The following is a 27,289-nucleotide window of genomic DNA, read 5'->3' as shown; positions in this document are numbered from 1 at the left end:
TTAGGTGCTGAGACAAGTTATTAATATTAAGTTTTCACCAACTTACACCACATTACACCATAAAAGGTGATTATTATTATTATTATTTTTAAATTACAAGTATTCCACACAGGCTAGTCTTAATTAATATAAGATTATGGAAATATGCACAATCATACAAGAATTCCTTTTAAAACGACTGCCATCTAGTGGTGTGCAGATAAATAACAATTGCAAACTCTTTTGGTTATTTTATTAGTGAATGTAAAAGCAACGTTTTAAATATTCATTCAGTTAGCCTATCCGAATATATTATAACAGATATCAGTTATTATTATATTTATGACTATGTTTATGATTTGATGTGCGAATTATACAATGAATTTGATGGTCGCCCTCAAAGTACATAAAACTGCTGAGTAGAAATATAGCCTACTATTGTATTCTACACGTTTTGGGCCTAATTTGGGTAACACATTTGTGACGTCATTTCTAAGACTTCAAACCGGCTCCGTCAGATGACGTTCTATGTTGACGTCGCTAGCTGATATGATGGGACGGTCCCGTTATTCCGTTCAGCAAGCGATGAAGCGCACGAGGAAAAACATCGTCCGACACCTAAGGCGTTGTATACTGTATTATACGGCATGGATATGTTGCGTTTTCATCCCGAACGCGTCCACGGGGTCTGCCGCTCACCTGCGTCAGTGTAAAGAGGTGAGAGATCATTCTTGCTGATGTTTTTGCGATACTTACCGGCGATCATTGCGTTTGATCCATGTGTCCAGTTCATGTAACTGTTTTTGCTCGTCTGTGGGTTTTTAAAGCATCCGTGGTTGTTTGGCATAGAATTATTTGTACTTTTGGGATCAGTCTCTTTACTGACATGTGCAGCAAGATGGTCTATAGGTTGTCTCACCTTATAACCAGAGTAAGTAACAGGTGCATCAGATACATACACACACTGAATAACCGTAACCAATGAGAACTAGGCTGTTTTGTTTACATATGTATGAATAAGGGAAAATTGGTAAAGAAACGTTTAGATGCTCAGTGGTAGTAGTTTAATTCGATTTCAATTCATGGATTTTTGCTTTATCATATAAAAGTCACACTGTCAGAACCTTAAATGTCTTTTAAAAAAGTGCTTGGAATGGTTCCTCTCGTAACCCTGAAAGGGCTTTTGAAGTTCCTTCATATTAGATATCTGAGGCACTTTTAGAAAGCAGCGATGCGCCTGCTTTTTTGATATAGTGTGGAGCTTTAAGTTGAATCTTCACTGTTGGTTTCAACAATGTTGAATTGATTTTAATGTTGTTTGCTTTCGCAGTGGGGAACATACTGTAAATCTGTATTGCTATAAATGTTTTTATAGGTATTCAGAATAATTTATGCTCTAAACAATTTTGAATATCCGTTTATTCTTATGTATTTTGTGTGTTTGATTTTATAATGTATGTTTACTTGAGCTATTCCGCTTACTTATTGATTAAGAAGCTGATATGCTTTTTGTCTGGGTATATTGATTGGTGTCAGATTGCTATTTGGGATGGGCGTCCCATTTTAAATCTCTGAAATAATATGTTAGAATCCAGCCAGGGTATGCATCTTTAACATTATGCTGATGGATGGTTAAGGTTCCAGTGGAGTGCTAAGCGGCGCTTTTCACAAAGATGGTCAGCCCTGCGTGCCCATCTCAAGAGCCTGGTGATATGGTGCTAAGAATAGCCTCCCTCAAACGGCTTTCACTGAGAGCTCAGCACCTCCTCTGGCCTTTGTGCATGGAAAAACTGTGACTGTTAAAATCTTTATGTGTCCCATAAACCAAAAGATTGACTACAGTGCTTTTATATGATATACATATCAATGTATACCTTTAATTTATATAAGCTGTTACTCCACAATTTATATAATCTGTTTATATTTATATAATATATATAATATATAATAATAATTATATAATTTATATAATAATTCCATAACAGATTATATAAAGTACTTAATTGCTTATAGGGAATTACATACATTGGGAGGTGTGGGGTTTGATATGCACATTTGATTCCTCATTAGGCAAGATCTGATTAAAAGTTTGGTGTAGTTCACCCAAAAATGAAATTTCTGTCATTAGTTACTCACCCTCATGTCGTTCCAAACCTGTAAGACTTTTGTTCATCTTCAGAACACAAATTAAGATATTTTTAATGAAATCTGAGAGTTTTTTGTCCCTCCAGTTACACGACTGCACTACCACTTTGACGCTTCAAAAAGTTCATAAAGGGATCGTAAAACTAATCCATATGAATTGAGTGATTTAGTCCAAATTTTCTGAAGAGACTTGATCGCTTTATATGATGAAAAGATTTAATTTAGGCTTTTATTCACATATAATTATCATCATCATTATTGTCATTATCATCAGTCACACATTAATTTACATTTATTCATTTTGCAGATGCTTTAATCCAAAGCAACTTACAAATGAAGAAAACAGCAAGCAATACATCGTAAAGAAGCAAATAAACACAAGAAGTGCTCATAATACAAAGTTTCAGACATTGTTTAGATTAGCATAAGGTAGTATAGGGAGGGATTAAAGTAAAGTGATTATGATCATGATTAATAATATGGTATTGTGCTGTCATGTGGATTTGCACTATAGGCTGATTTCAGGCATGTGGCTTGTACTAGGGTTTTGTATGGTAATACGTATAATATCTGAGACTAGATCCTGTTTTCAGCCGTGTATGCACTGCCGTATGTTGACCCGCAGGGCATTCTGGGTTTTATTATCAGCTTCCTCCTGATGGCAGCCTTTCCTTCCCAATCACTCGATAAGTGCTGGAGGACCCGCAGGAATGTGGTGGTAAAGAGATGATTCAGCGGTTTGGCTGAGCAAAATGGTTCCATCTCATCAGAAACAATAAATCAGTTTATTAATGTGCATTTTCTGTTATAATTGTCACCTTAGCTCATGCAGATGGAGGGTTTACACTTTTTGGGTTTATTAATCTACGAATAACTTATTTATAGCCTACTATAGTTTGTTTAAGCTGAGAATCAGCAAAGTATTTTAAAGACTAAAATTAACTTCACCTTTCTTATTTTCCATACTGTAAAATCCTGATTAGTGGATTAAAAGAGTTGTTCAGATTTGTTCACTGACTTTTTCTGCCAGTTTTATTAGCAGGTAGGTACAAGTTTGAGTGTCTTTTTTTTGTATTATAAGTCATACATTCAATCACTAAAACAAGTTATTTTATCCTTAATACACAATTAAAATCTGTGTGCCTACAAATCTAGAAAGAATGAAATATCCCTGCTCATTCAGGAATTATGTCCACGTTTGTTTAAATAATGCCCAAACAAAATATGTCCCAAATCGTTCACAAACACAAATATGTCCCAGTTCATTCATAGACACAATGTCCAAGTTCGTTCAATTTGTTCATGAGCAAGAAGTCGCAGTTCGTTTGGGAGCCAGAAGTGTTCGTTCGGGGGCCAGAAGTTGCAGTTCGTTCGGGGTCCAGAAGTTGCAGTTCGTTCGGGGTCCACAAGTCGCAGTTCGTTTAGGAGCCAGAAGTGTCCGTTCGGGGGCCAGAAGTCGCAGTCCGTTCGGGGGCCAGAAGTCGCAGTCCGTTCGGGGGCCAGAAGTCGCAGTCCGTTCGGGGGCCAGAAGTTGCAGTTGCAAAACATGATGTCCAAATTCATTAAAATGTCATCCCATTTTGTTTAGTTAATTTTTTTCACCAATGAGATGTCCTAGTTCATTCACAGACATGTCCCGGTTTGTTTAATATGTTCAGAAATGTTTTTTTCAGGAGCAAGATATTGTCCCAGTTTGTTCATGAACGTGATGTTCCAGTTCATTCAGCTCATTAACGAGCAACGAGATATGTTGCAGTTCGTTCAGTTCGTTCATGAACAAGATGTCTCTCTAATGTTCTTTGAGTCTAATTCAGACAGTCTTTCCAACCAATGAAATGCTCCGTCACAGTCTTCACTCAAATACTTGTTTTTTAAGTCATTGCATACTGTCGATGTGAACAAGAATGATATGTTCAATTAAAAGATTTGTTCAAAAACATTGATTCCTTCACTTAAAATATCAATTCATGAATTAAACGCCAGTAATGCGGATTTCTGGAGAGGAAAGGGTGCGGCCACAGCAGACTCAGGACAGATGACTCATGTGTTTGTTAGAGTCCTGTTACGACCTGTTTTTAATATCCTCTGCATTAAGTCCACAAAATACTCAAGCGTCCATGTGCTTTACTCTTTTACAGTCAAACTTCACACACCCACAAACACAAGCATAGACAGGATCCTTGTTAAATATAGAGGTGTTGTTTGTTTTCACAGACGGACTACTACTTTCAGTACACGGAGTGTGACAGCACCGGGTCCAGATGGAGGGTGGCCATTCCTCTGAATCCAGGAGAGTGTACAGGACTGCCAGACCCTGTGCAGGGCACTGAATGCAGTAGGTTCACATAGTGTGTTACTCAGAGAGGAAGTTTAATTTATGAGAGGGGTCTTTAGGAAATGGACATTGTGTGTTTATTTGGATGTTCATCCATGAATGTGTGCACTAATGTGATTCAGTGCATTTTGAATGGCAAGAGTGTGTGTTTAAACAGCATTTACCCCTTATCAGTACAGAGGAATTTCCTCTTGGACAGAATATGTTCATTGGCCCCTGAATAATGATTCCCAAAACCTCACAGAGTCCTCTGCCAATGTACTCTATTTTTGTCATGTGTAATTTGGAAGAAAGCAGCTAAAGGCATTCTGAAATCAAATTGACCCTTTTTTACTTTATTAATAAATGTCTGTGGTCTTATTGTGCACATTATTAATATATTCATCAAAACATTCTCTGCCTCTGAAATGACTTTTATTTCTTCTTACATAACCAATGCTACACAGGCAAGGAAAAAAACTAAACAAAAACAACCATAAAAACAAAAATAGCAATTTTCACAAATTTCTCCTGTGTAAACAAAACGAATATTCTTTCTCAATTGGAAATGCATCTCATTATGAAAATTAAAAGCTTGGTTTAATGTTGTCTGTAACAGATTTTGTATTACAGGAAAGCTGTCATTTTTTTATTTTAAAATTGATAATCACTCTGCAGTTGATATGCAACTCCATATGAGCACATACGCAACTGATATATCAGTTGATTTTCCAGAGGAATATTATTTATTTATTTAAATATTTTTGTTTATTTATTTATTGCTTAATTATATAAATAGCAAGAGATGCTGCAATGTGTTAAAACTATTTATTTGTTTATTTATTTATTTTACTAATTTATTAGTTTGTTTTGTTTTGTTTATTTGTTCTTTTAAAATAGATGGCAAAAAATTGGTATGGTGTTAACCTTTTATTTATTTATTTATTTATTTAGAATGTATTTATTTTTGTAAATATTTTGCTTATTTTTATTTATTTATTTATGTATTTTTTATTTTATTATTATTATTATTATTATTTATTATTATTATTATTATTTTTTTTTTTTACATGTATTTACTTTTGGTTATTTTTAATTAATTAATTGGTTATTTTCATTTTTTTGTTTATTTATTTATTTTATTTATTTATTTTGTTTGTTTAATAGTCAAACAAATAATGGCATGGTGGTAAAAAAGCAAAAAAAGCTAATTTTTTTTAATTTTATTTAAATAACCAAAGAATCTGCCAGGGACATAAAAAAAAAAAAAACCAAGCAAAATGTATTTACTTATTTATTTTTATTTGTTTTGTTTTATATTTTATTTGTGTACATCAGTGGTCTGGATATTAGATACATTTATGGCCTATTTAAAGCAATTACCATGGTACACTTGCCCCACCAAATATTTGGATTAGTGATCGATCTTGTCAATACATTTTTCCAATGGCATATCATTAAAGTGCATTGTACATTTGTTTACATCCTTGTCTGTCAGCATTCTCGTGCAAGGCGGGGGAGTTTCTGGAGATGTCTGCTCAGGAGTGCACACAGTGTGCGGCTGGCACTTACTCCCTGGGCAGCGGCCTACGTTTTGATGAGTGGGACGACATCCCTCCTGGATTCAGCAGCCTAGCAACCTCCCCTGATAACTCACCCAACCGACAGGATGCATCCACCTGCAGCAGGTCAGACATTGGAGAAGTCAGACATTTATAAAAGATGGTTTTGAAGACCCCATTATTATTATTATTATTATTATTTTTTTTTTTTAATCTTGTTTTAATATATTTTCTATTGAAACGGAAAGTCAGGGTGGGACATATTGAAGTGTTTTTTTTATTACTTGTTTAATTTTTGCTTTCTGTATTTGGTGTGTTTAAAAGGTATTGAGAATGCATTCTCTTCATTGGTGCAACACTACATAGAGTAATACTAAAATCTTAATGAACGTACATAATGTAGGACGTGCATATCAGATTCAGATTTACTGATAACCAGTCAGATATGTCTGCAATGACTGTTCCCAATCCAAGTCCTCATTTCTTTGGTTCTCATCAAAGCGCTTTATTTTTGCCCTATCACTTTATTTTATTTATTTAATATTAAATCAGCACACATTCGGATTAAAGCATACACAGGCTTATTTGTGCAGGCAAGCACACACTTCCAGAGACATGAAACAATTCAAGTATTAAACCAATCATTTATTTTTATCCTGTTATGCAACTGAAGGCTATAATCACCACAGTGCGTGTGTATTTGTGTGCTTTTAGTGCAAAGTGGGTTGTTCAGGGCTCGTATCTGGAGTCCAACAGGGATGAGTGTACTGTGTCTCTGATCTACACTGTACACTTAAAGAAGCCGGGGTCTGTGTCCTTCGACTACCAGTATGTGGATAACAGCATCTTCTTTGAATTCTTTGTAAGTTTGGATTCTGTTAATACTGTGGAGACACGTTTGTTTGTAAGGTATTTTAAGACATTAAAAGCAGCTATTCTGTATTGTAAAAATCAAAATGTTTTTGGACAGATTCAGAACGACCAGTGTCAAGAGATGGACCAGGATTCAAATAAAAAATGGATCAAACTGACTAGTCATGGAGAGTGGGGCACACATAGTGTAAGTCAAAAACGCATACATTTATATATACACACACACTACTGTTCAAATGTTTGGGATCAGTGAGATTTTAAAAAAAAAATGTTTTGTGAAAGTCTCATGTTCACCAAGGCTGCATTTATTTGATCAAAAATGTAATTTATTCTTATGATGGCAAAGCTGAATTTTCAGCATCATTACTCCAGTCTTCAGTGTCACATGATCCTTCAGAAATCATTCTAATATGCTGATTTGCTGTTCAAGAAACATTTATTATTATTGCCAATATAATATTTTTGTCAAAACTGTAATGATTTTTTTTCAGGATTCTTTGATTAATGGAAAGTTCAAAAGAGCAGCATTTATTTGAAATATAAATCTTTTGTAACAATGTAAATGTCTTTGTCTTTTTTGATCAATTTAATGTATTCTTTTTTAATAAAAGTATTAATTTCTTAAAAAAGGTTGTTATTGTACATACAGTAGTCATTTTCTGTTTGCAATTCTGTTTATCAATGCTCAAAAACACTCAATTAAGTTATCTTTACTGTATAAGAGTAATATCTGATATCTTTCTCATATGATCAGGTTAATCTGAATTCTGGCACTAATATCCTGTACTGGAGAACTAGTAGAGTCACACTCGGCTCTAAAGCAGCCAAACCGGTACTCTTGAAGAACATACAGATAGAAGGTGAGGATGTGCTACGAGGATCTGCACTCTCTTCCCTTAGAATATGAAAATTGTTCCGCATTGAAAGTGATGTCATTTTTCTCTCTCAGGGGTGGCGTACACATCAGAGTGTTTTCCGTGTAAGCCTGGGACTTTCAGTCGCACCCCGGGTTCCTCCTCCTGTGAGCCCTGTCCACGGGACACATACTCTGGCCGAGGGGCCAGCTCCTGCACCCCTTGCAACACAAAAACACACTACGCCTGTAAGTGCATGCACACATTTAAATACCGCATAGGCTGGTTTCTAGAAAATTCTGATATATGAGCTCGTAGCAGGACTTTAAAAACACATTACTTGAAATAATAATTGTATGTATGTATATGTGTATATATTCATATGAATTTCAAATAATATGATGGTTGGTAAATATCAGAATTCTAATTTTTGGCTCATTCTCTGCATAAATATGTATGTATATGTGCATACAAAATATCATATGCATTAATGTAGGGATCAACTTATTATTTTTAAATATGTCATCTTTAGTAAGGGTTTTACTGTTTTATTAAAAAAATACAAAAATTGAATATGTGTGTGTAATATATATATATATATATATATATATATAATGATAACAAAATTGTATTTCCCCCTACATTAACCCTCTCTGCCAAAATAAGTAAAAAATACATAAAAATGAAAGTCAGACTGTCACAAGGAAAGCTTACAAAAAGCTTTATAACGTAAAATTGATTTTTTTTTCACCCTCAAATTAATCCTTTCTGCCAAAATAAATAAGTAAAATATACATAAAATTTGGTTTAGGTTCAACATTTTTAATGCTATTTTTCTATAAATAATTATGTACAACTGATTCAAATTTCTTATGAATTTGGCTAGAATATGTTTAAAATGAAGAATCAAAATGTATGCAAAAAAAAGGATAAAAATACTTTGTGTACCTTTAAGTTTGATAGAAGATTTATTTATTTTTTTTTTAATTATTCAGACATTTTTTTTATATTTTTTATAAATTTTTACTAGTGGGTGCAGGACACTATAGTTCATTTATGTAAGTGAGGATAGCAAAATAAAGTAAACTGTGACATATTACACCCAAATATTCTTCATACAGTGGACTACCAGTAAAATTTATGAAAATTTGGAACCAAAAATTATTCAGACACTTTGACCTGACCATGTTTTGCTTAAGTGTTATCTGACATAATTAAGATGAATTTTTTCCGACACAGTTTAACTCTGAGATCTTGTCATATTTTATTACCATTTTTTTTTTTTTAAACTATAGTAAATAAACTGTATTAATGAATGAAATGTTCAAGGTGTCTAAATATTTATTGGTTTGACTGTATATACATACACATTCTTTTGGTCCTTTAGGCTTGTCTTCCAAACTATTCAGTCTATGTGAGGTATGATTCTTCTGTATTTTAACAGCAGAAGGTTCTGCCATGTGCAAAAGTAAATCTCCATGCACAGAGAAAGACTATATCCAGACCTACAACACCTGTGATAAGGATGGAAAGGTAAACACACACACACACACACACACACACACACACACACACACACACACAAAATAACTTGCTCTAACAAACTTATGTAAAAAATATATACAAAAAATAACTGTATTTTACATTAAATAAAACAAATAGAAATATTCAAGTAAATAATTGAATGCATACTGTAAATGCTGCTGTCTCTCTCATAGACTCGGGTCATATATAAGTGGGTAGAGCCTAAGATTTGTTTGGAGACTGCTGCAGGTGCAGTAACACTGCCACCTTCTGGTCAGCGTGAGCCGTGTCCACCCTGTAATCCCGGTTTCTATAACAACGACACTGCCACCTGTTCTCCCTGCCCACCCGGGACTTACTCGGATGGGGTCAAAGGTGATAAATCATCCTAACATGATGTATGAAACGTGATCATTTCAAAAGCACGAGCAAAATTTTAAATAACTAGCCAAAAGATATTAAACACGGATTGTGTGGCATCTGTAGCTTGCCAGCCTTGTCCATCTGGCACAGAACCTGTCCTCGGGTATGAGTACAAGTGGTGGAACGTGCTGCCTGCCAACATGAAGACATCCTGCTTCAACGTGGCCAACAACAATTGTGATGGCTTGAATGGTGAGAGATTACACGAGAATGGTGTGGTATATTTTACAGCATATGGTTGTAATGCTTATTTTTGCTGCTAGATGTCGCTGTTGCGTCACTGATAAATACAAATCGGCTTTTCTGTACATTCTAGATGTTCTTCACATTTGTGCATATTTATACCTTCATATCTTTTACCTTTTGTGTCTTTTAGGTTGGGAAGTAGCGGGTGATCACATACAATCAGGAGCAGGTCGTTCGGATAATGATTATCTCATTTTAACTCTCAGAGTGCCTGGATTCAAGTGAGTCTTCAAGTAGGCTACTTGTCCACCTCCTCGCAGCTACACTATTCAAGTGCCGCCCACAGCATGTTACGTTCATTAAAGCTCATTAAAATCTTGTGTGACTAGCATGGTTAAACAGTGTACTTCACCCCCTCTGCTGTGTGAGTTGGTATTACAAGAAGCGTTTCCTTACATAACCTCTGCTCTCTGTGTAAAAACGAGTCTGTATTGTTCCTATCAGGTTGCCCGTGTCTGTTCAAGGAGCATCCGGCAGTGAGTACGGCCGGATCACTTTTGAGTTTGAAACCAGCTGCTCAGCTGACTGTGAGTTTTACTTTATGACGGTAAGTGTGTGTGTTTGTGCATTATGTGTTTGTGATACTGTTTATGGTAGATTATTTGATCTTTTTTTAATAGACACAGTTTTAATCTGCTTTTAAATGTGCATTTAAAACATTTTACATCTAAAGAATGGTAATTTTGACGTCAACACACTTGGCCTTTTGTAACAATTGGTATGAATTGAAGTCGTATGATGTTGTACAGCCTGAATCAAACAAAACCTGACGATGTTTTTTATTTACATTTTTTTTATTTATTTATTTATTTATTTATTTAGCAGCCGTTTTTTTTTATTATCTTAAAGCGACAGTACAGAACAGTACAAGATAGAAGAAGAAAAGCTTACAAAAAGCTTTATACCATAACAAAATTGTATTTTTTTGCACTCACATTAACCCTTTCTGCCAAAATAAGTGAAATATACATAAAAATGGAAGTTAGACTCACAAGGAAAGCTTAATCCCAAAACAAAATTGTTGCTAAAATAAGTAAAATATACTAAAAGAAAAAATGTAAAGTTACTGTGACAAGGAAAGATTACAAAAAGCTTAATTTCATAACAACATTGTATTTCCCCCCCCACATTAACCCTCTCTGCCAAAATAAGTAAAAAAATACATAAAAATGAAAGTTAGACTCACAAGGAAAGCTTACAAAAACATATCATTGTATTTCCCCCCCTACATTAACCCTTTTTGCCAAAATAAGTAAAATATACATGAAAATGAAAGTTAGACTCACAAGGAAAGCTTACAAAAAGCATAATTCCAAAACAAAACTGTATTCACCCCAAAATTAACCCTTTCCGCCAAAATAAGTAAAATATACTAAAAAAAAAAAAAAAAAATTTAAGTTACTGTGACAAGGAAAGATTACAAAAAGCTTAATTTCAGAACAACATTGTATCCCCCCCCCACCCCCATTAACGCTTTCTGCCAAAATAAGTAAAGAATACATAAAAATGAAAGGCTGTCACAAGAAAAGGTTGCAAAAACAAATAATTGTATTTTTTTCCCCTCTCACATTAACCCTTTCTGCCAAAATAAATAAGTAACATATACATAGAAATGAAAGACTGTCACAAGGAAAGCTTACAAAAAGCTTAACATAAAATTAAATTTTTTACCCCCACATTAACCCTTTTTGCCAAAATAAATATGTAAAATATACGTAAGATTAGGTTTAGGTTCAGATTGTAGTAACTGATCATTGATTTTGTTGTCGTTCCAGGATGTGAACAGAAGAAGCACAAATGTAGTTGAATCATGGGATGGGAGTAAAACCAAACAGAGTTACACACACATCATGACTGAAAACTCTTCTGTTGCGTTTACCTGGGCTTTCCAACGCACCAGTCAGGCTCGTGATGTCAGTACAAATGCATATGTACACAGTGATTAAAAAAACATGTTTATAGAATGACAATAGTTATAATGGTTGATGTCCCTGTCCATCAGGTGCGTCAGTATGTAAATGACATGGTGAAGATTTACTCTGTGACTGTCACCAATGCCATGGACGGGGTGGCGTCAGCGTGTCGTGCCTGTGCCCTGCAGTCTCAGCAGGCCGGCTCCTCCTGTGTGCCATGTCCAGCTGGACACTACATTGATAAAGAGACCAACCTGTGCCAAGAGTGCCCTCCCAACACCGTCCTGTCTGGGCACCACATCTATGGCAAAGAAACGTGCCAACCGTGTGGGCCGGGCAGCAAAAGCAACAAGGTATTTCAGTTTTTCCTTTCTTTTTAAATTGAATTTAATTATTATTTTTTTAATTAATATTATTAATATTTTCTCCCTATATATGCATTTGGTAACACTTTAAAATAATTTGTTTAAAATAATTTAATTAATGTTAAATTGATCGTTTATTTAATTAAATTGTTAGAATATTTCCATTTAATTACATTTATCAAACAATTTTTTTATTTGATTTTATTTCCAATAAATAAATATGTTATGTGTTCTTCATTCCAATTACTTATTGGTTAAAGAATAGGCATTTTTAAAAGTGTTTTGTGAATAGTAATAATAACTATTAAGTGTGTGACCGGCCTCTCTTGGATGTTTAACTCATAGGAGCACAGTGTGTGTTTTAGCGACTGTTCGTTCACATACACTGACCAGAATCGGACTCTTCAGTATGACTTCAGTGCTCTGACGTCCGCTGGGTCCATCATGAACGGGCCCAGCTTCACTGCGAAAGGCACAAAATACTATCACCTCTTCAATATCAGCCTGTGTGGAGCTGAGGTACAATACACACACCTGAAATGAGCAGAAATTACATCACAGAATATTATTTATTCCATCATCTGTCTTTTGTCAGGGTCACAAGGCTGCAGTCTGCAGAGATAATGTCACAGACCTGCCCAATGAGGACGCTGAAGGTGGTCAGCTGGGCAGTTCAGTTGAGGCTTTTCTCTGTCAGTCAACGATTATTCCTTCAGATGGCCGGGGCTTACGAACAGCCCTTTCCTCTCAGTCCATTAGCCTGGCCGACACTTTTCAGGGTGAGAGAAACAATTCCATAATTTCAATTTTCAAACAAAAACTTTTTTCAATGACTTCTTGATAGTATAGCAGATGTAATGTGCATGTCCTTATTTCATTCATTTGAAATACTTACCTATAGGGCTGATAAAATTTATGTTTAACAGACTTTCTATTATTTGTAAATAATGGAGAAAAGCATCCTTAATGGTTTATTTAATTATAAATAATTTAACTAAAGTAAAGTCATTTGCAGTTTAATCACCAAAGCTCAATAATATATCACTTACGAGCAAAACACATTGTCAGTGCTGCTAACGTTAATGAGAAGACAGCTAGGGGACTGTGCGACTATAAAATATCTTCATGCATTATGTTTTAAAATTATTTATTTAATTTAGTCGTCTACTATCTGAATGCATTGTACACCTGTGGTTATATTATGAAAGGATAATTATGCAAAAAAACAAAACAAAACAAACAAACAAAAAAAAAAAAACAAGAAAAAAAGAATGTTTTCCACACACTTTTGTACATAAGAAATCCTGTTACACTCCTGTCAGGAAACAATATAATATGTAATATTTTGTATTTTATTTTCTATTATTATTTTAATATAATTTTTTATGTAATTATTTATAATAACATAATATAATATAATAATTATTCAATTAAAACAGATGCGTCCATATGTTTTCAACCTTTCAGTGAAGAGTTATCAACACCTACAGTCAAACCAAAAATTATTCAGACATTTTTTATATTTTTGATATATTTTTACTAGCGGGTGCAGGACACTATAGTTCATTTATGTAAGTGAGGACAGCAAAATAAAGTAAACAGTGACATATTATACCCAAAAATTCTTCATACAGTGGACTATCAGTAAAATTGATAAAAATTTGGAACCAAAAACTATTCAGACACTTTGACCTGACCATGTTTTGCTTAAGTGTTATCTGACATAATTAAGATTTTTTTTTTTTTTCTGACACAGTTCAACTCACAGTTTAGATCTTGTCATATTTTATTACCATTTTTTTAAACTATAATAAATTAACTGTATTAATGAATGAAATGTTCAAGGTGTCTGAATACATTTTGGTTTGACTGTAGATGGAATGAAGTATTTATATAAAAGCCTTGGATATTGTTATATGTTCTTTGTACGATTCAAAAGTGAACCAAATTTTTCATTAAAAGATCATAAAGTCCTGGCACTTGGAATATTTACTTTTCATAATGAATAATATTAGATAAGCACCAGCTAATAAAATGTGTTGTAGATTTCTGTTCCTTTAGAATAATTCTACATAGTGCTTGTCTCATGGTTTTTAATTCACATTCTCAGGGATAAAACAGGCGTATCTAAAAAAAAAAAAACAGGCTTTTTGTTTAGTGATAAATATGATTAATTACTCTAATTTAAGGGTATTACTACTTACCAAGCACTTCCTGCTGTGCTGTCACCCCCATGTGTCCTCTAAGACAGGTTGTGTGTGTGTTTGTGCCACAGGAGCCACAGTGGAGAAATCACTTAACGGAATAACCACCAGACCAGAACTCTTTCCATCTCCATCCGAGAGAATCCCAGATGTCCACTTCTTCTATCGGTACAGGCAGTTACGTCATCAAACCTAATGTGCCTCTTAAAGATCCTTTCACAGATGGTTGTCTAAGGTTTAAGTTTTGGGGGTTTTGTAATAAGGTGCGTGGTTTGTTCTTTTCCCTCAATCATCCACTATGTGTTTAATGGCGTATTTTATTTGTAAAGATCTACACAGGTCACAACCTCATGTCAAAAAGGCAGAAATGCAGTGGTTTCACTGCGCTGTAACCCGAAGAAAACAGCCAGGGGAGACATATCCATGCCCAGGTGCACGCACACACACAAACAAACAAACTAACAAGCACACTGCTGTTAATGCAGTCTAAATTTGGCACAGGGCATCTCACATTATGACATATATCAAATCCCCTCACTGGAGGTCCACTGAGTTACAGTATGTGTGTGTGTATATGTATAATGTATATATGTTTTTTTTTTTTTTTTCTAGATTCTATGACAAGAGTTGCTTTTAATTAACCTTTCAAACCAATTTCTTACTTATACAGTGTGATAGAGCATACTAAGTTGTGTTTAGTTTAACTTTTTCTGTCCTTTGTCAGTGAGTGCCCTGCTGGGACTTGTGATGGCTGCACATTCCACTTCCTGTGGGAGAGCTCCAGTGCATGTCCACGCTGCACTAATGTCGACTACCACGCCATTGAAGGAGCCTGTAAGGGAGGAGTGCAGGTACTCCCTTTCATTAGTTCTATTGATGATATACTGTATATATATATATATATATATATATATATATATATATATATATATATATATATATATATATTGACTGAGAAATGTGTTATAATAAATTTGTTTGTGTATGCAGGCAACAAATGTCATTAAAATCGGCTTTAGCAGGGAACTGCAATGTAATATATGGTTTAAATCAAATAGTAAGAATAATAGTCTGATCCTTGTTGGTGTAAGTAATACAAGCTATTTAAATCAGTCTACTAAAAAGCATCTGTCATGACTTGTGCGACTTCTACTGAACTTACCATCAGAAATTTATCTAGGGTATGTTTGTTTTCTCCAGAACTCCATGTGGCGACATATATGGATTATTCCTCACCTTAAGCCACCAAAACAAAAATTATAAACAAAAGTGGGCGTTCACACAGTGGGTGTTCATGTGTTTGTAACAGGTGCAGTTTGAGTGACACAAATGACTTGCTCTGTTTGTTACAAATATAAAAGAAAAAAAACTAAGTATACTACTGTTCAAAAGTTTGGGGTTAGTAAGATTGTTCTGAAAGAAATGAATATTTTTATTCAGCAAGGATGCATTAAATCAAAAGTGACAGTACGAAAGATTTCTATTTCAAATAAATGCTGTTTTCACTATTCATCAAAGAATCCTGAAAAAAGTATTCAACATGATGATAACAAATTCTGTTTCTTGAGCAGCAAATCAGCATATTAGAATGATTTCTGAACTATCATGTGACACTGAAGACTGGAATAATGATGCTGAAAATTCAGGTCTGCCACCACAGGAATAAATTACATTTCAAAATATTTTAAAATATAAAATAGATAAATTATAATAATATTTCACAATACTACTCTTTTACTGATTAAATAAATGCATAAGAGACTTCTTTCAAAAACTCTTACTGACCCCAGACTTTTGAACGCTAAATAATCACATTGTCATATAGACAAAAATATATGCTTTTAATGAAAATAACGCAAAATACGGCTTCATTGCTGGTAAGAAATATTTGTCATTTTTCTCAGCTCACTCTCCACTGACAGGTGTGATTTAAATGATAATTTTGGCAAAGTAATGATGTGAATTTCATTCTAAGGACACAGTGTATATGTGGACTGAACCTCGGCTGTGTACTGGCGGACTGATTCTCCCGCTGAAGAGAACGTCTCCATGTGAGGCGATTGATTTCTGGCTGAAGGTGGGCGCTGGGCTTGGAGCGATCTGTGCTGTTCTGCTTGTCTCCCTGACCTTCTACTTTTGGAAGAAAAACAAAAAGTATGATTCCTGTTACTATTTCAGTTTTTGGAAATGTGCATCAATTTTTCTTTATTTATGCCAATAAGTCTCATACTTCTTTGTCTTTGTGGTCTGATAGGCTTGAGTATAAGTATTCCAAACTCGTGATGACAGCCAATAAAGAGTGCGAGCTGCCGGCGGCGGACAGCTGTGCCATTATGGAAGGAGAAGGGGAGGAGAATGAGGAAGAGGATGTGGTTTATGCCAACAAGCCTTCTCTTCTGGCTAAGCTAAAGACTATCGCCACCAAGGTTAGCTAAACCACAGTGGGTGTAAATGCTTTTCTTAAAATGAGCTTCATAAGTTTGTAGGGCTGCAAAAATTGGGGAAAAAATTTAATTGTGATTTTAGTTTTTCCTAAAGAAAATTGCAGTTGCAATTTAAAATTTGATTTAAAAATCCAAATTTGCTGTGCTTGTTTGTAAGGTGCACAATTAGGCAATGTTTATATATATATATATATATATATATATATATATATATATATATATAAATATATGTATGTGTTATAATAATAATAATAATAATATGAAGAAGAAGAGTTTATTGATTCCTCTCAATTATATTGCAGTATTATTATTGATATTATATAGATATAGTAGTAATAATAATGATAATAATTATATTTATTATTATTAATTAAAAATATAAAAATAAAAATTTAAATATGACAATTCTATGGAAGCTTGTTTCCGCCACTAAATAAAAAGAGGTAAATAAAAAAGGTAAATGCGACTTTTTATCTCACAATTCTGACTTTTCTTCTTGCAACGGTGACATTTAAACAATTGTGAGTTATAAAGTCACAATTTTGTCTTTTTTTCTTGCAATTGCAAGTTTGCAATTCTGACTTTATATCTCATAATTCTGACTTTTTCTCAGAAATGCGAGATATAAACTCACAATTGCGAGTTATAAAGTCAGAATTGTGTGATATAAACTCGCAATTCTGAGCAAAAAACTCAGTCTTTTTCCCTTACAATTTTCCCTTACCTTTTCCCTGCAACTTTCAGGGAAGTTAATTAAGAGAATCCAATTCGAGAGGAATTAATCAACCATGTTCCCTGTGACTGGTTTGCCTTGGATAAACCCTGCTGAATTAAAAAAAAACAAAAAAAAAAACGCTGGTCTCCCAGCCTGGTTTTAGAGGAGGCAGCCAGCTAAACACTGTCTTGTCCAGGTTGGGAAACCAGTTTAAACTAGCTTGGACTGATTTAACTATCAGAGACACAGCATAGAAGAATAGTAACATTTGTATAAAACACGTAATCTTATAAAGTCAGAATTGCGTGATATAAACTCGCAATTCTGAGTAAAAAAGTCTTTTTCCCTTACAACTGGACATTATAACACGTATTTGCGAGTTTATATCTCACAATTCTGACTTTTTAACTTGCAATTGTTTATATCTCGCAATTCTGAGAAGAAAAGTCAGAATTGTGAGATATAAACTCGCAATTGTGAGGGGAAAAAAAGTCAGAATTGTGAGACCTTTGCAGTTTGTTAATCACACTGTCATATTGCGATTTTGGTTTTATTTCAATCAGTTGTGAAGCCTTAGCAGTTAGCATGTATGCTAACAAGCTCTCTTTAGTTTATTGTGTCACTCTTTACTATTTTTGTTTAATAAAGAGACAAAGAAAATAAGCTAATTGTGCAACTTACATTATCACCACTGAACTTCATAGCCATACAGCTTTTTTTAATGGTGCAGTGTTAAGTTTCTGTGCCACTAGCAGCACCAAAAAGAACTGCAAAAATAATGGCTGTTCAGAACAGTTATTTATTTTGTTTGAGCTTTCCTGTGGTTCGAACAGACTTTTAGCAAGGCCATGGGTTCAATTTCCAGGGAAAGCAAGAACCCATAAAATGTGTACCTTGAATGTCTTTGATCTGCCAAATGCATAAATGTAATAGTGACCTCTACTGGTCATTCAAAGAAGTGTTTTTAAAAGTATGCTTCAAGTTCTTAATGATTCTCCCTTCCACATCCTGCAATTTCTTCATAGCTTTTCAGTTGAAATGACCTCATCTCAACTCTCCCTGTACTCTTTTTCCCTCGCTTTGCTTTTTTCTTTGTCTTTCTCTCTCTCACCCTGCACTAGCAGCAGCTGCATTCAGAAATTTTAGCTGAGAGTTTGCTTGAGGGTGGGTGTGTATATGCCTTGATGTTTAACTCGGGGCAGTTGAAGGAGCCGCTGAGGGACTTCTAGAAACATCTGTAAGATTAAAGACTGTTGAGCTGCATTGGCATATGTGGCGTGTCACACTGTGTTCACAGCCAATTAGAAGGGAGTTTGAGAGGAAGAGAGTTGTATTCAAGCGTCACTCTTCAGAATTTCCATTGTCACTTAAAGTCTCAAGCGTTCACTCCTGAAAGATGCCGTACGACCTCCCGTGGGAACTAGCTCAGATTTCCTGCGGTATACGAGTCAGTTTTGGTCCTGCAATTTTCAGGGAAGTTAATTAAGAGAATCCAATTCGAGAGGAATTAATCAATCATGTTCCCTCTGACTGGTTTGCCTTGGATAAACCCTGCTGAATAATAATAAAAAAAAAACGCTGGTCTCCCAGCCTGGTTTTAGAGGAGGCAGCCAGCTAAACACTATCTTGGCCAGGTTGGGAAACCAGTTTAAACTAGCTTGGACTGATTTAACCATCAGTGACCAAGCATAGAAGAATAGCAACATTTGTATAAAACACATAAATAATACCTACTTTTGGCAAAATAAATGTGACCCGTGCTGGCAACATGAGTCACAGTGAAAATTAGTTATTGTTTATTAAAACCTTCAAAATGGTGTATGATTTGTTGGAATCTGACAAAAAATGACCTGTTTGAAGTCAGCAAAGTAAATTTTGAAGTTAAAAGTTAAAGTTTTCTGAAGGTTCCAAAACAAAATCACCCAGCAACCATACCTAAAAATCTGTGGTAATACCACCAAATTTGGCACAAACCAAGTCAAAACCCATATCTATAGGAAAAATATATATATTTAACTTTTTTTCCATGATTCCACAATTGTTTGATTAACATTAATGAAACAGACAGCCTATATATTAAGGCATACTGTACCAAACGGATCTAATATAATGTTACACATCAGATGTTTTTCCCCAACAGTTAACCAAACATTCACTTAAGATGTAACCGATAAAGTTTGCGTGAATACTCGCCAAGATAGATTTTTTTTTTTTTTAAATACTGTAATTCTGTGTATATATCGGGATCGCGCGCTGTCTGAGGCGCCTTTGTGCGCACGCTTCCGATCTGTCAGTCAGCGCGAGGTAAGATCGTTTTGTTTACATCAGCATGAGTTTGAAAATCACATTTCATTGGTTCATTTTTAATTAACATTCTCTCAGCTCAAGTGATCCGCCATATTGAATGGAATTTTCACTCTGCTTGTCACAATGCATTCTCTTTGTTTTTACCAAAAACAAGATGTCTTAAAGGCAGAATAATGTTGCTGGCTACCTTTTAGAGCAGCCTTTGTGTAGGGAGCGTCCCAATGATGCATTAAAGTACTGTCTATGTAGGCAACTTGATTTTGTAAACAGAATAACATGGTTTCTCTAGCGTTCCTGAAATCCATACCAAGGCAGTTGCAGGCCATTTGTCTTTCTGTTTAACAGGCGTAGTTTACCGCAACTTGCTGTTTGATTTGCACGCTGGTCGTCCTGGCAACATGCAGTGTCCGTGGACAGTCCTTGGCCTTCGCGGGGCAGGCTTTTCAAAGGGAGACGACCTTGACGAGGAGGGCGATTCTGCGCTCTGTTTGTGTACATTTGTCGCGCCTGCGTTCAGTGATTTGTTCCCATTTCGGCTGCGTTTTCAAAACCATGTTCCTGTTTCTAGGGCAACAAGAAGAGCAGTGAAGCCGTCCAACTGAAATTCTCCAATACAGAGAAGTCTGTGTGGGGATAGAGGAAGAGTGAAGAGGGATACGGAAAAGAAAGGGATGCATGGAAGTCTCTTTCTCTTCGATATCACACGCAGTGGCCTTTAAAAAAACAAGGGCACAAGTACCCGAGAAAGGAATAGGGTTAAACAAGCTTTTGACACCTCAGGAACTTGGACGTACATGCTCATTGAATATTTCTGTCAAGATTTGTCACTATGCAGTTGTGTATGTGTGTGTTTTCCTATTGTAAATGCATGAAAATTCCCTCCATCGCCAGTGCCCGGGTTTCTCAAGAAGCTTTTTGGAGCGACAGCCACGACTTTACATGAGTCTTGCTTGTCAGAGCGAATGTAGCCAAGGGTCAGGGTGAACACACAAATACACTCAGACGTTAAGCTTCACTGACAGGCGCTTCCAATCCCAGCTAAACAGCACTGGAAAGCCATGTAAAGTGTGTTGTGCTCAAGTATGGCCAAAATAGACTTTTCTTTTTTTTTTAACTTGAGTAACCTATTTGACTGTGATGGTGACATTCCAAATGAAATATGACATGAATAAAGTCTATGAATAAAGAGATTACAGCAAAGCAGGAGTCATTTTTTGTACAGCTATTTTTATGATTTTTTTGACATACCTCTGCGTCATTCTGCTTGGCTTATAGTATTAAGACAAACACAGGAGATTAGGAAGAAACTGTATTCCTTCAGAACAGCGACGGCAGACTGAGGTGATGAAACTTTTGCTAGATTTGCCATCTAATTAAAGAACTTAATGAACTGCCGGTGGGGTTTGATTCATTAAATTTTTAGACCCCTCGACATGAAATCTGGGTAAACGATCTGTTGAATCCCATATTGATTCTGGATGAGGTATAAACCTACAGTTACTGTGCCGCTGGGATTTAGTTGTTTTGTTTGGTTCACTGTTACTCTGAAGTGTTAGATGTAGGCAATATTAATAATTCTGTGATTTTTCTCATTTTGTGTGTGTTTAAATGGAAATTAATCTGTAACTGTGTCCAACTGATGTCAGTTATTGATAGAATTTTTTATTTTTTTTTGATATCATGTATAATAAATTATTGTTTGCACTCTCAAATGTGTTGAATTTAAGAAATTCAGAGACCTTGTTCAGAAAACTCCAACATGGGAATTTTTTTATAACCTTAAACATAAGTGAGATTCTCCAATCAGAGCAGTCAGCAGTATTATTTTAGTATTATATATATACTATTATATTATGTATTCATATTTTGAATTGGCTTTTAAGTTTTCATTTTCATTTTAGTTAATTTTGTTTTATTTATTTTAATATTTCTATTTAGCTGTTATTTCAGTTTTAGTTTTAATAATTTTAGTTTGTTTTAATCAGCTTTATAGCTGATTTGAACTCATTTCATAATTGATGTACTTTACACAGTTATTGAATTCTGTTTGCGTCACTGAATCATTATTGTCCTGTTTATCACTGTAAAGTTGCTTTGAAACAATCTGTATTGTCTAAAGCGCTATATAAATAAAGGTGATTTGACTTAATTTTAGTACTTCAAATTATTTTCTGTGTTCTCAACTAGTTTTTGCATGTTTGAATATTTTATATTAATCTTCTAATACATTTCATTGATTTATACATTCACTAGTTTTATATTGTGATGTCATTGGCTGATTTGATAGCAACAGTTCATGGCAAGTTTTGTATGGTTATGCCTTGTGTTTACATTTTTAAATGTATATTTCTTCCAATCAAATGTTGTAATATTGTGAATTTTGTTGCCTTTGAATTTTTTAATTATTCTGGAAATTAATAAAAAAACAGCAAGGCGGATGAAAAAGCGGGCAAATGAAGACAAAAAAGGACAATGACGACAACAACAACAACAACAAAAATGTAAGTCCATAAGATTTTTTCCCCCTTCCAATCAAATCTTGTAATATTGTGAGTCGGGTTGCTTTGGGTTGATTAATTATTTTAAAAATAAATGAAAAATACAGCAAGGCAGCTAATAAAATTGGCAGGCAAGGAAGACAACAACAAAAAAAGTGGTACATACTGTTGGTGCATCCCAATTAGTGTAATTAGCGCAAGTAGTGTGTTGAATGACAAAATAACCTTACAAAATTCATACACTACACGGTTGAGTGTATAGTGTGTCAATTGCGACACAACTTGTATGTTTTGTGCATTATTTTCATTGTCTTCTAACCCCTTAACTGTCATCGTCCCGCTAGTGGCGAACTACAAACTATATATCATTTGAAAGCTTACAAATTGTAGTTTTCATATTTGTAGTTTTCTGATTTTCAAGACAGTTGACAGAGGAACAGCAATTTATTAATTTTTTTTTTGCATGTCTTTTATGGGTTTGTTAAAGGTTGAATTCAAACCAAATACTGCCATTCTGCCCATACTACTTGTGTAGGATTTCAGTTTCATAAATTGTATCAACATTATGGAAATAAATGGTTTAGGTCACTCAAACCATACGTTATATGGAAATGGAAGAGTCCTTATGTGGTCCCGGTCAGCAGTGGAGCCTGGATGGTTTCTAGAGGACAAGTTTGGTACTGCGCCCAAACAAAATCTTACTGAAAGCTCAATTTTTGAGATATCAACCTAAAATTTGAAACACAACTTGATTAGATTTTAGATTTTGGCTTTGATTTTCTTGCAGTTTTAGAGTTAAATATATATTTTATATAAATTATGAGAAATCGTATTTTTACATTTTACATATTCCTAAACTAAAACTTCAATAACTTTTTTTTTTTTAATTTTTTTTTTAACTTTCATATTTTTTCTTTCACTTCTAAAATCTGCCAAGTGTCCCCTTTATAAGGAGGCCAAACTTAAGTCTGTGCTCAAAAGTATTCAGGATTTAAAACAATTTAAGTTGGGGTTAAAAATGGGTGTGACAGTTAAAGGGTTAGTTCACCCAAAAATGAAAATCCTGTCATTAATTACTCAACCTCATGTCGCTCTACACCCGTAAGACCTTCGTTTATCTTCGGAACACAAATTAAGATATTTCTGATGAAATCCGACAGCTCAGTGAGGCCTCTATTGCCATTAATATTACTAAACCTCTCAAGATCCAGAAAACTACGAAAGACATATTTAAAACAGTTCATGTGAGTACAGTGGTTCTACCTTAATATCATAAAGCAATGAGAATACTTTTTGTGCGCCAAAAAAAACAAAATAACGACTTTTCAACAATATATAGTGATTGCTGATTTCAAAAACTGCTTCATGAAACTTCGAAGCTTTATGAATCTTTTGTTTCGAATCAGTGGTTCGGAGTGCCAAAGTCACGTGATTTCAGTAAACGAGGCTTTGTTGCATCATAAGTGTTTGAAATTTCAATAGTTCAAGTGACTTTGATACGCGATCCGAACCACTGATACGAAACAAAAGATTCGTAAAGTTTCAAAACAGTGTTTTGAAATCAGCCATTACTAGATATTGTTGAAAAGTCATGATTTCGTTTTTTTGGCGCACAAAAAGTATTCTTGTCGCTTTATAATATTAAGGTAGAACCACTGTAGTCACCTGAACTGTTTTAAATATGTCTTTCATAGCTTTCTGTATCTTGAGAGGTTCAGTGACACTGCTGGCAATAGAGGCCTCACTGAGCCATCGGATTTGATAAAAAAAAAAATCTTAATTTGTGTTCCGAAGATGAACGAAGGTCTTACGGGTGTGCAACGATATGAGGGTGAGTAGTTAATGACAAAATTTTCATTTTTGGGTGAACTAGCCCTTTAAGGGTCTAAAATTAGCTGTATATGATAATCAGTTTACAAAACAGTACACATAATCTTAATTTCTCAAATCAAATATGGTATTTTTATCCAATTTAAATGTAAATCTTTAGATCTTTTCCTCACACAAAGCTCACTATAGTGAATGAACTACCTTTATTATATTTAACTCTGTTTTTGTTTTTAATGTGCTCAATATGAATATGACAAGCTGAGTAAAGATTCTTAAAAAAAGTCTCTTTTTGTGTGAGTTTCACTGAAAAAAGAAAAAAAACAGCATACAAATTTATATCATCATGACAGTGAGTAGATGATCACAGAATTGTCATTTTTGGGTGAACTATTGCTTAAAGTAATGCTGCAGCGGTGCAGCAAACGCTTTGTACGCTCCTCATTAGTTCTCTCACTATGTCTGAATGCCGCATCTCAATTTCTTTTATTCTGACTCTCACGCGTTCCTGTGATTCCTCGTCTGTCAGGGCTTCAGAAATATTGTGTTGTAGGTGGAAGAGTTTGTGTCTAACCTGGAAAAGTGCAGCGGTTCTAATATCTCCCATAAAAGCCTTGACTCTGTGCCACAGCCATTAGAATTCCACTGAGGACAGAAGAAGGGTGATGTGTACAATTCACCAAAAAAACTCCCTCACTATCTCTATCCCTCAGCCATCACTTTACCTCCCGTTCTCACACTCTCATTCATGCTGTTCTCTCTCTCTTTCTCTCACCTGTCCTCTCTCTCCTCAGGCGAACTTATGTGGCTGATAAAAGGAAGGGTTTTCAAAGGCTTCAGCACTTCAGCACTTCCGATGTATTATTCTGGCCAGAAAATCCCTGGCAAAAATTGCATTCCATTTTCCCTGCTCATAATCTCTTCTGCTTCATCCTTTTTAGAAAGCCAGAAGCCAGCTGATTGGATGTCAGCAGAATAATTTAGTAGAAGAGAGAACACACTGGGAAGTTTTTTTTTTATCAGTGAGGAAATGCTCGTCTTTGTGAGACATCTGAATCCATCACAGTCACAGAGACAGAAAGTGTTGAGAAGGTATGTCAGTGTGTGTTTGTGTATGTCTGAAGTGTGATGAAGATTTACTGTTATCCCACAAAATAAGGAAGAAAAAAGACAATTCATCATTTAGTTTGTTTATTGTGATGTCATAATGTCCTTTTTTATTGCACACTGCACCGTGGGTACTGTTCTATTGCTTTGTGTTCAAACCGAAAAGTTCAGCGCCTTCCCGCAGTACATGTTCCACACATTTATACCTCTTTTACAGATCTGAAGGAGTTTTTAGTGAGAAATCTTTTTAACTCTTACATACAAGTTTGAAATCACTCCATATTGTTCTTGATACATCCAATGAACATGCCGTTTCAGAAAAACAGATCGAAAAACGTATATGGGATTGACAAATGTACTGTATTTACTAACAGATATGACTCTAAATTAGCCTGTACATACAACAGAAAACAAAATCAATCCCATTCTCAAACTTACAGGCCCGCTTGGAATCAGTTCCGTAGATTTTCACATAATTGGAACGTTTGTCCTTCGCAAAGTAATACACACCCCTTCTGTGTTCATTTATTAAATGTTTTGGCTAATTTGATAATGCTTTCAGCTTCCAATAAGATAGAATCTGTATTACAGCTCGGGTTAATGCGTTTTGTACGTTTTCCTTCCAAAAAAGTACAGAAAATGTTGGGAAAAATGTGCAGATTCCATTTGGGCCTGGTCTTGAGTCGTGCCTGTAACCTTAGTGACAGATAACCACAGTAAACATCAAGAATTATTTGTATTAAATATGTATTATTTGGATTTAGTTTTTATTCTAAATATATTCTATATAAAATATTTTTGGCAACTACTGCTGCTTTTAGAGTCAAAAATCAAGTCTTTTTTTCCTCCCTAATTTCCTCCTCTGCCCGGACACTTGAAGGGATAGATCAACCAAAAAAGAACATTGTCGTCATGTTCTCATCCTCATGTTGTTTTAAATCTGTATGACTTTCTATATTCTGCAAAACACAAAATAAGTTAATTTGAAGAATATTGTGGGGTGTTTTAAGAATATCTTCTTGTGTTTCACAGATGAAAGAAAGTCATACAGGTTTGGAACGACATAAGGGTGAATAAATTATGACAATTTTTGGGTAAACTATCCCTTTAACAGGCATTTTGTCTCGCTCTCTGTTCACATACTACACTCTTCGCTAGTTATTGACTGTAGTTCTGCTCATACATCAACCGAACTTGCTCTTAAAATTCAGATGTGACACCTGTAAGTGTAAAGGAGTCACTTTGGTTGCCTAACCTGATTTCACTAAGAACAACATGTTCTTGGATCAACATCTTTTTTGATCCTGGAACAACATTCCAATCAACTAATCAGATTTGAGGGACAAGTTTACACTTTGTCATGTTTAGGGTTTGGTGCTTCTACCTCTGTGTTATTCATCTATCATTTTCCTCTGATTTTAGGGATAATTTATGGGTAGGGTTAAGGCCTGTACACACCAGGACGAATATCGTGCGCAATTATCGCTGATGTTTAACGCCTCGTGACTAAACAAAGGGCGCCAATGTTAGTGTGCACACCGACGTGAAAAACGGCAGGGGTAAAAGTGTCATTTTTTAAAAAAAACGCTTTGGGTTAGTTTTTTTGGTTTGATGCGCTGCGTTAAAAACTGGCCAAACAATGAGATTGGCGCTTTTTTTTCACGTGTTTGGAGCTGCTGAAGTTACTGTAAAACATGACTTGGTGGCGCTCAAGCACAAAACGAGCACGAGTCTTGCCGAGCACACACTGATACCAAGACGACGAAGAGGAAGTAAACGAGGAAGACCCCTACAAACTATGGGTGCTCTGCCAGTTCTTGGCCACACCAATAGATGTGTATTATATGCCATTTTATTTCTGTATATTCATAAATATGTTTATTTGCACTACCGTTCACTTGCACTACTGTCATTGTGACTTATTTGCACTACCGTTTCTGACTACAATCTCCTCATGCCATATATGTCATTTTATATCTGTATTTTTGT

At 34.9% G+C, this 27,289-nt stretch overlaps 1 protein-coding gene across 2 annotated transcripts; it reads left to right on the top strand.

The window, feature by feature from the left end:
- Positions 1–498: 498 nt before the first annotated feature.
- On the top strand, positions 499–22,017 carry elapor2a (endosome-lysosome associated apoptosis and autophagy regulator family member 2a). 2 transcript variants are annotated; one of them, XM_051870945.1, is made up of 22 exons: positions 499–696; positions 4,339–4,459; positions 5,937–6,126; positions 6,715–6,862; positions 6,971–7,060; positions 7,628–7,733; positions 7,823–7,975; positions 9,172–9,260; positions 9,446–9,626; positions 9,738–9,866; positions 10,051–10,141; positions 10,365–10,467; positions 11,696–11,833; positions 11,923–12,186; positions 12,544–12,717; positions 12,794–12,977; positions 14,474–14,579; positions 14,732–14,833; positions 15,127–15,253; positions 16,378–16,556; positions 16,657–16,828; positions 20,437–22,017. In XM_051870945.1, the coding sequence occupies exons 1-22, from the start codon at positions 508–510 to the stop codon at positions 20,503–20,505; spliced, it is 3,105 nt and encodes a 1,034-aa protein (XP_051726905.1). In that variant the 5' UTR covers positions 499–507; the 3' UTR covers positions 20,506–22,017. The 2 variants fall into 2 exon arrangements, with proteins under 2 accessions (XP_051726905.1, XP_051726906.1); XM_051870946.1 differs by having other exon boundaries at positions 500–696; positions 14,474–14,570.
- The last annotated feature ends 5,272 nt before the right edge of the window (positions 22,018–27,289 follow it).

This window comes from Ctenopharyngodon idella, chromosome 18, assembly GCF_019924925.1.
Source record: "Ctenopharyngodon idella isolate HZGC_01 chromosome 18, HZGC01, whole genome shotgun sequence".
Lineage (NCBI taxonomy): Eukaryota > Metazoa > Chordata > Actinopteri > Cypriniformes > Xenocyprididae > Ctenopharyngodon > Ctenopharyngodon idella.
This window is presented reverse-complemented; position numbering and strand designations above follow the sequence as displayed.

What these genes read in the sequence shown, in the direction of transcription:
- elapor2a (XM_051870945.1), top strand. Translation starts at nt 508, where the DNA reads ATGTTGACGTCGCTAGCTGATATGATGGGACGGTCCCGTTATTCCGTT. An exon ending in TGTGCAGGGCACTGAATGCA is followed by an intron (nt 4,460 to 5,936) that starts GTAGGTTCACAT and finishes CTTGTCTGTCAG; the next exon opens with CATTCTCGTGCAAGGCGGGG. An exon ending in GTGAGTTTTACTTTATGACG is followed by an intron (nt 10,468 to 11,695) that starts GTAAGTGTGTGT and finishes TTGTCGTTCCAG; the next exon opens with GATGTGAACAGAAGAAGCAC.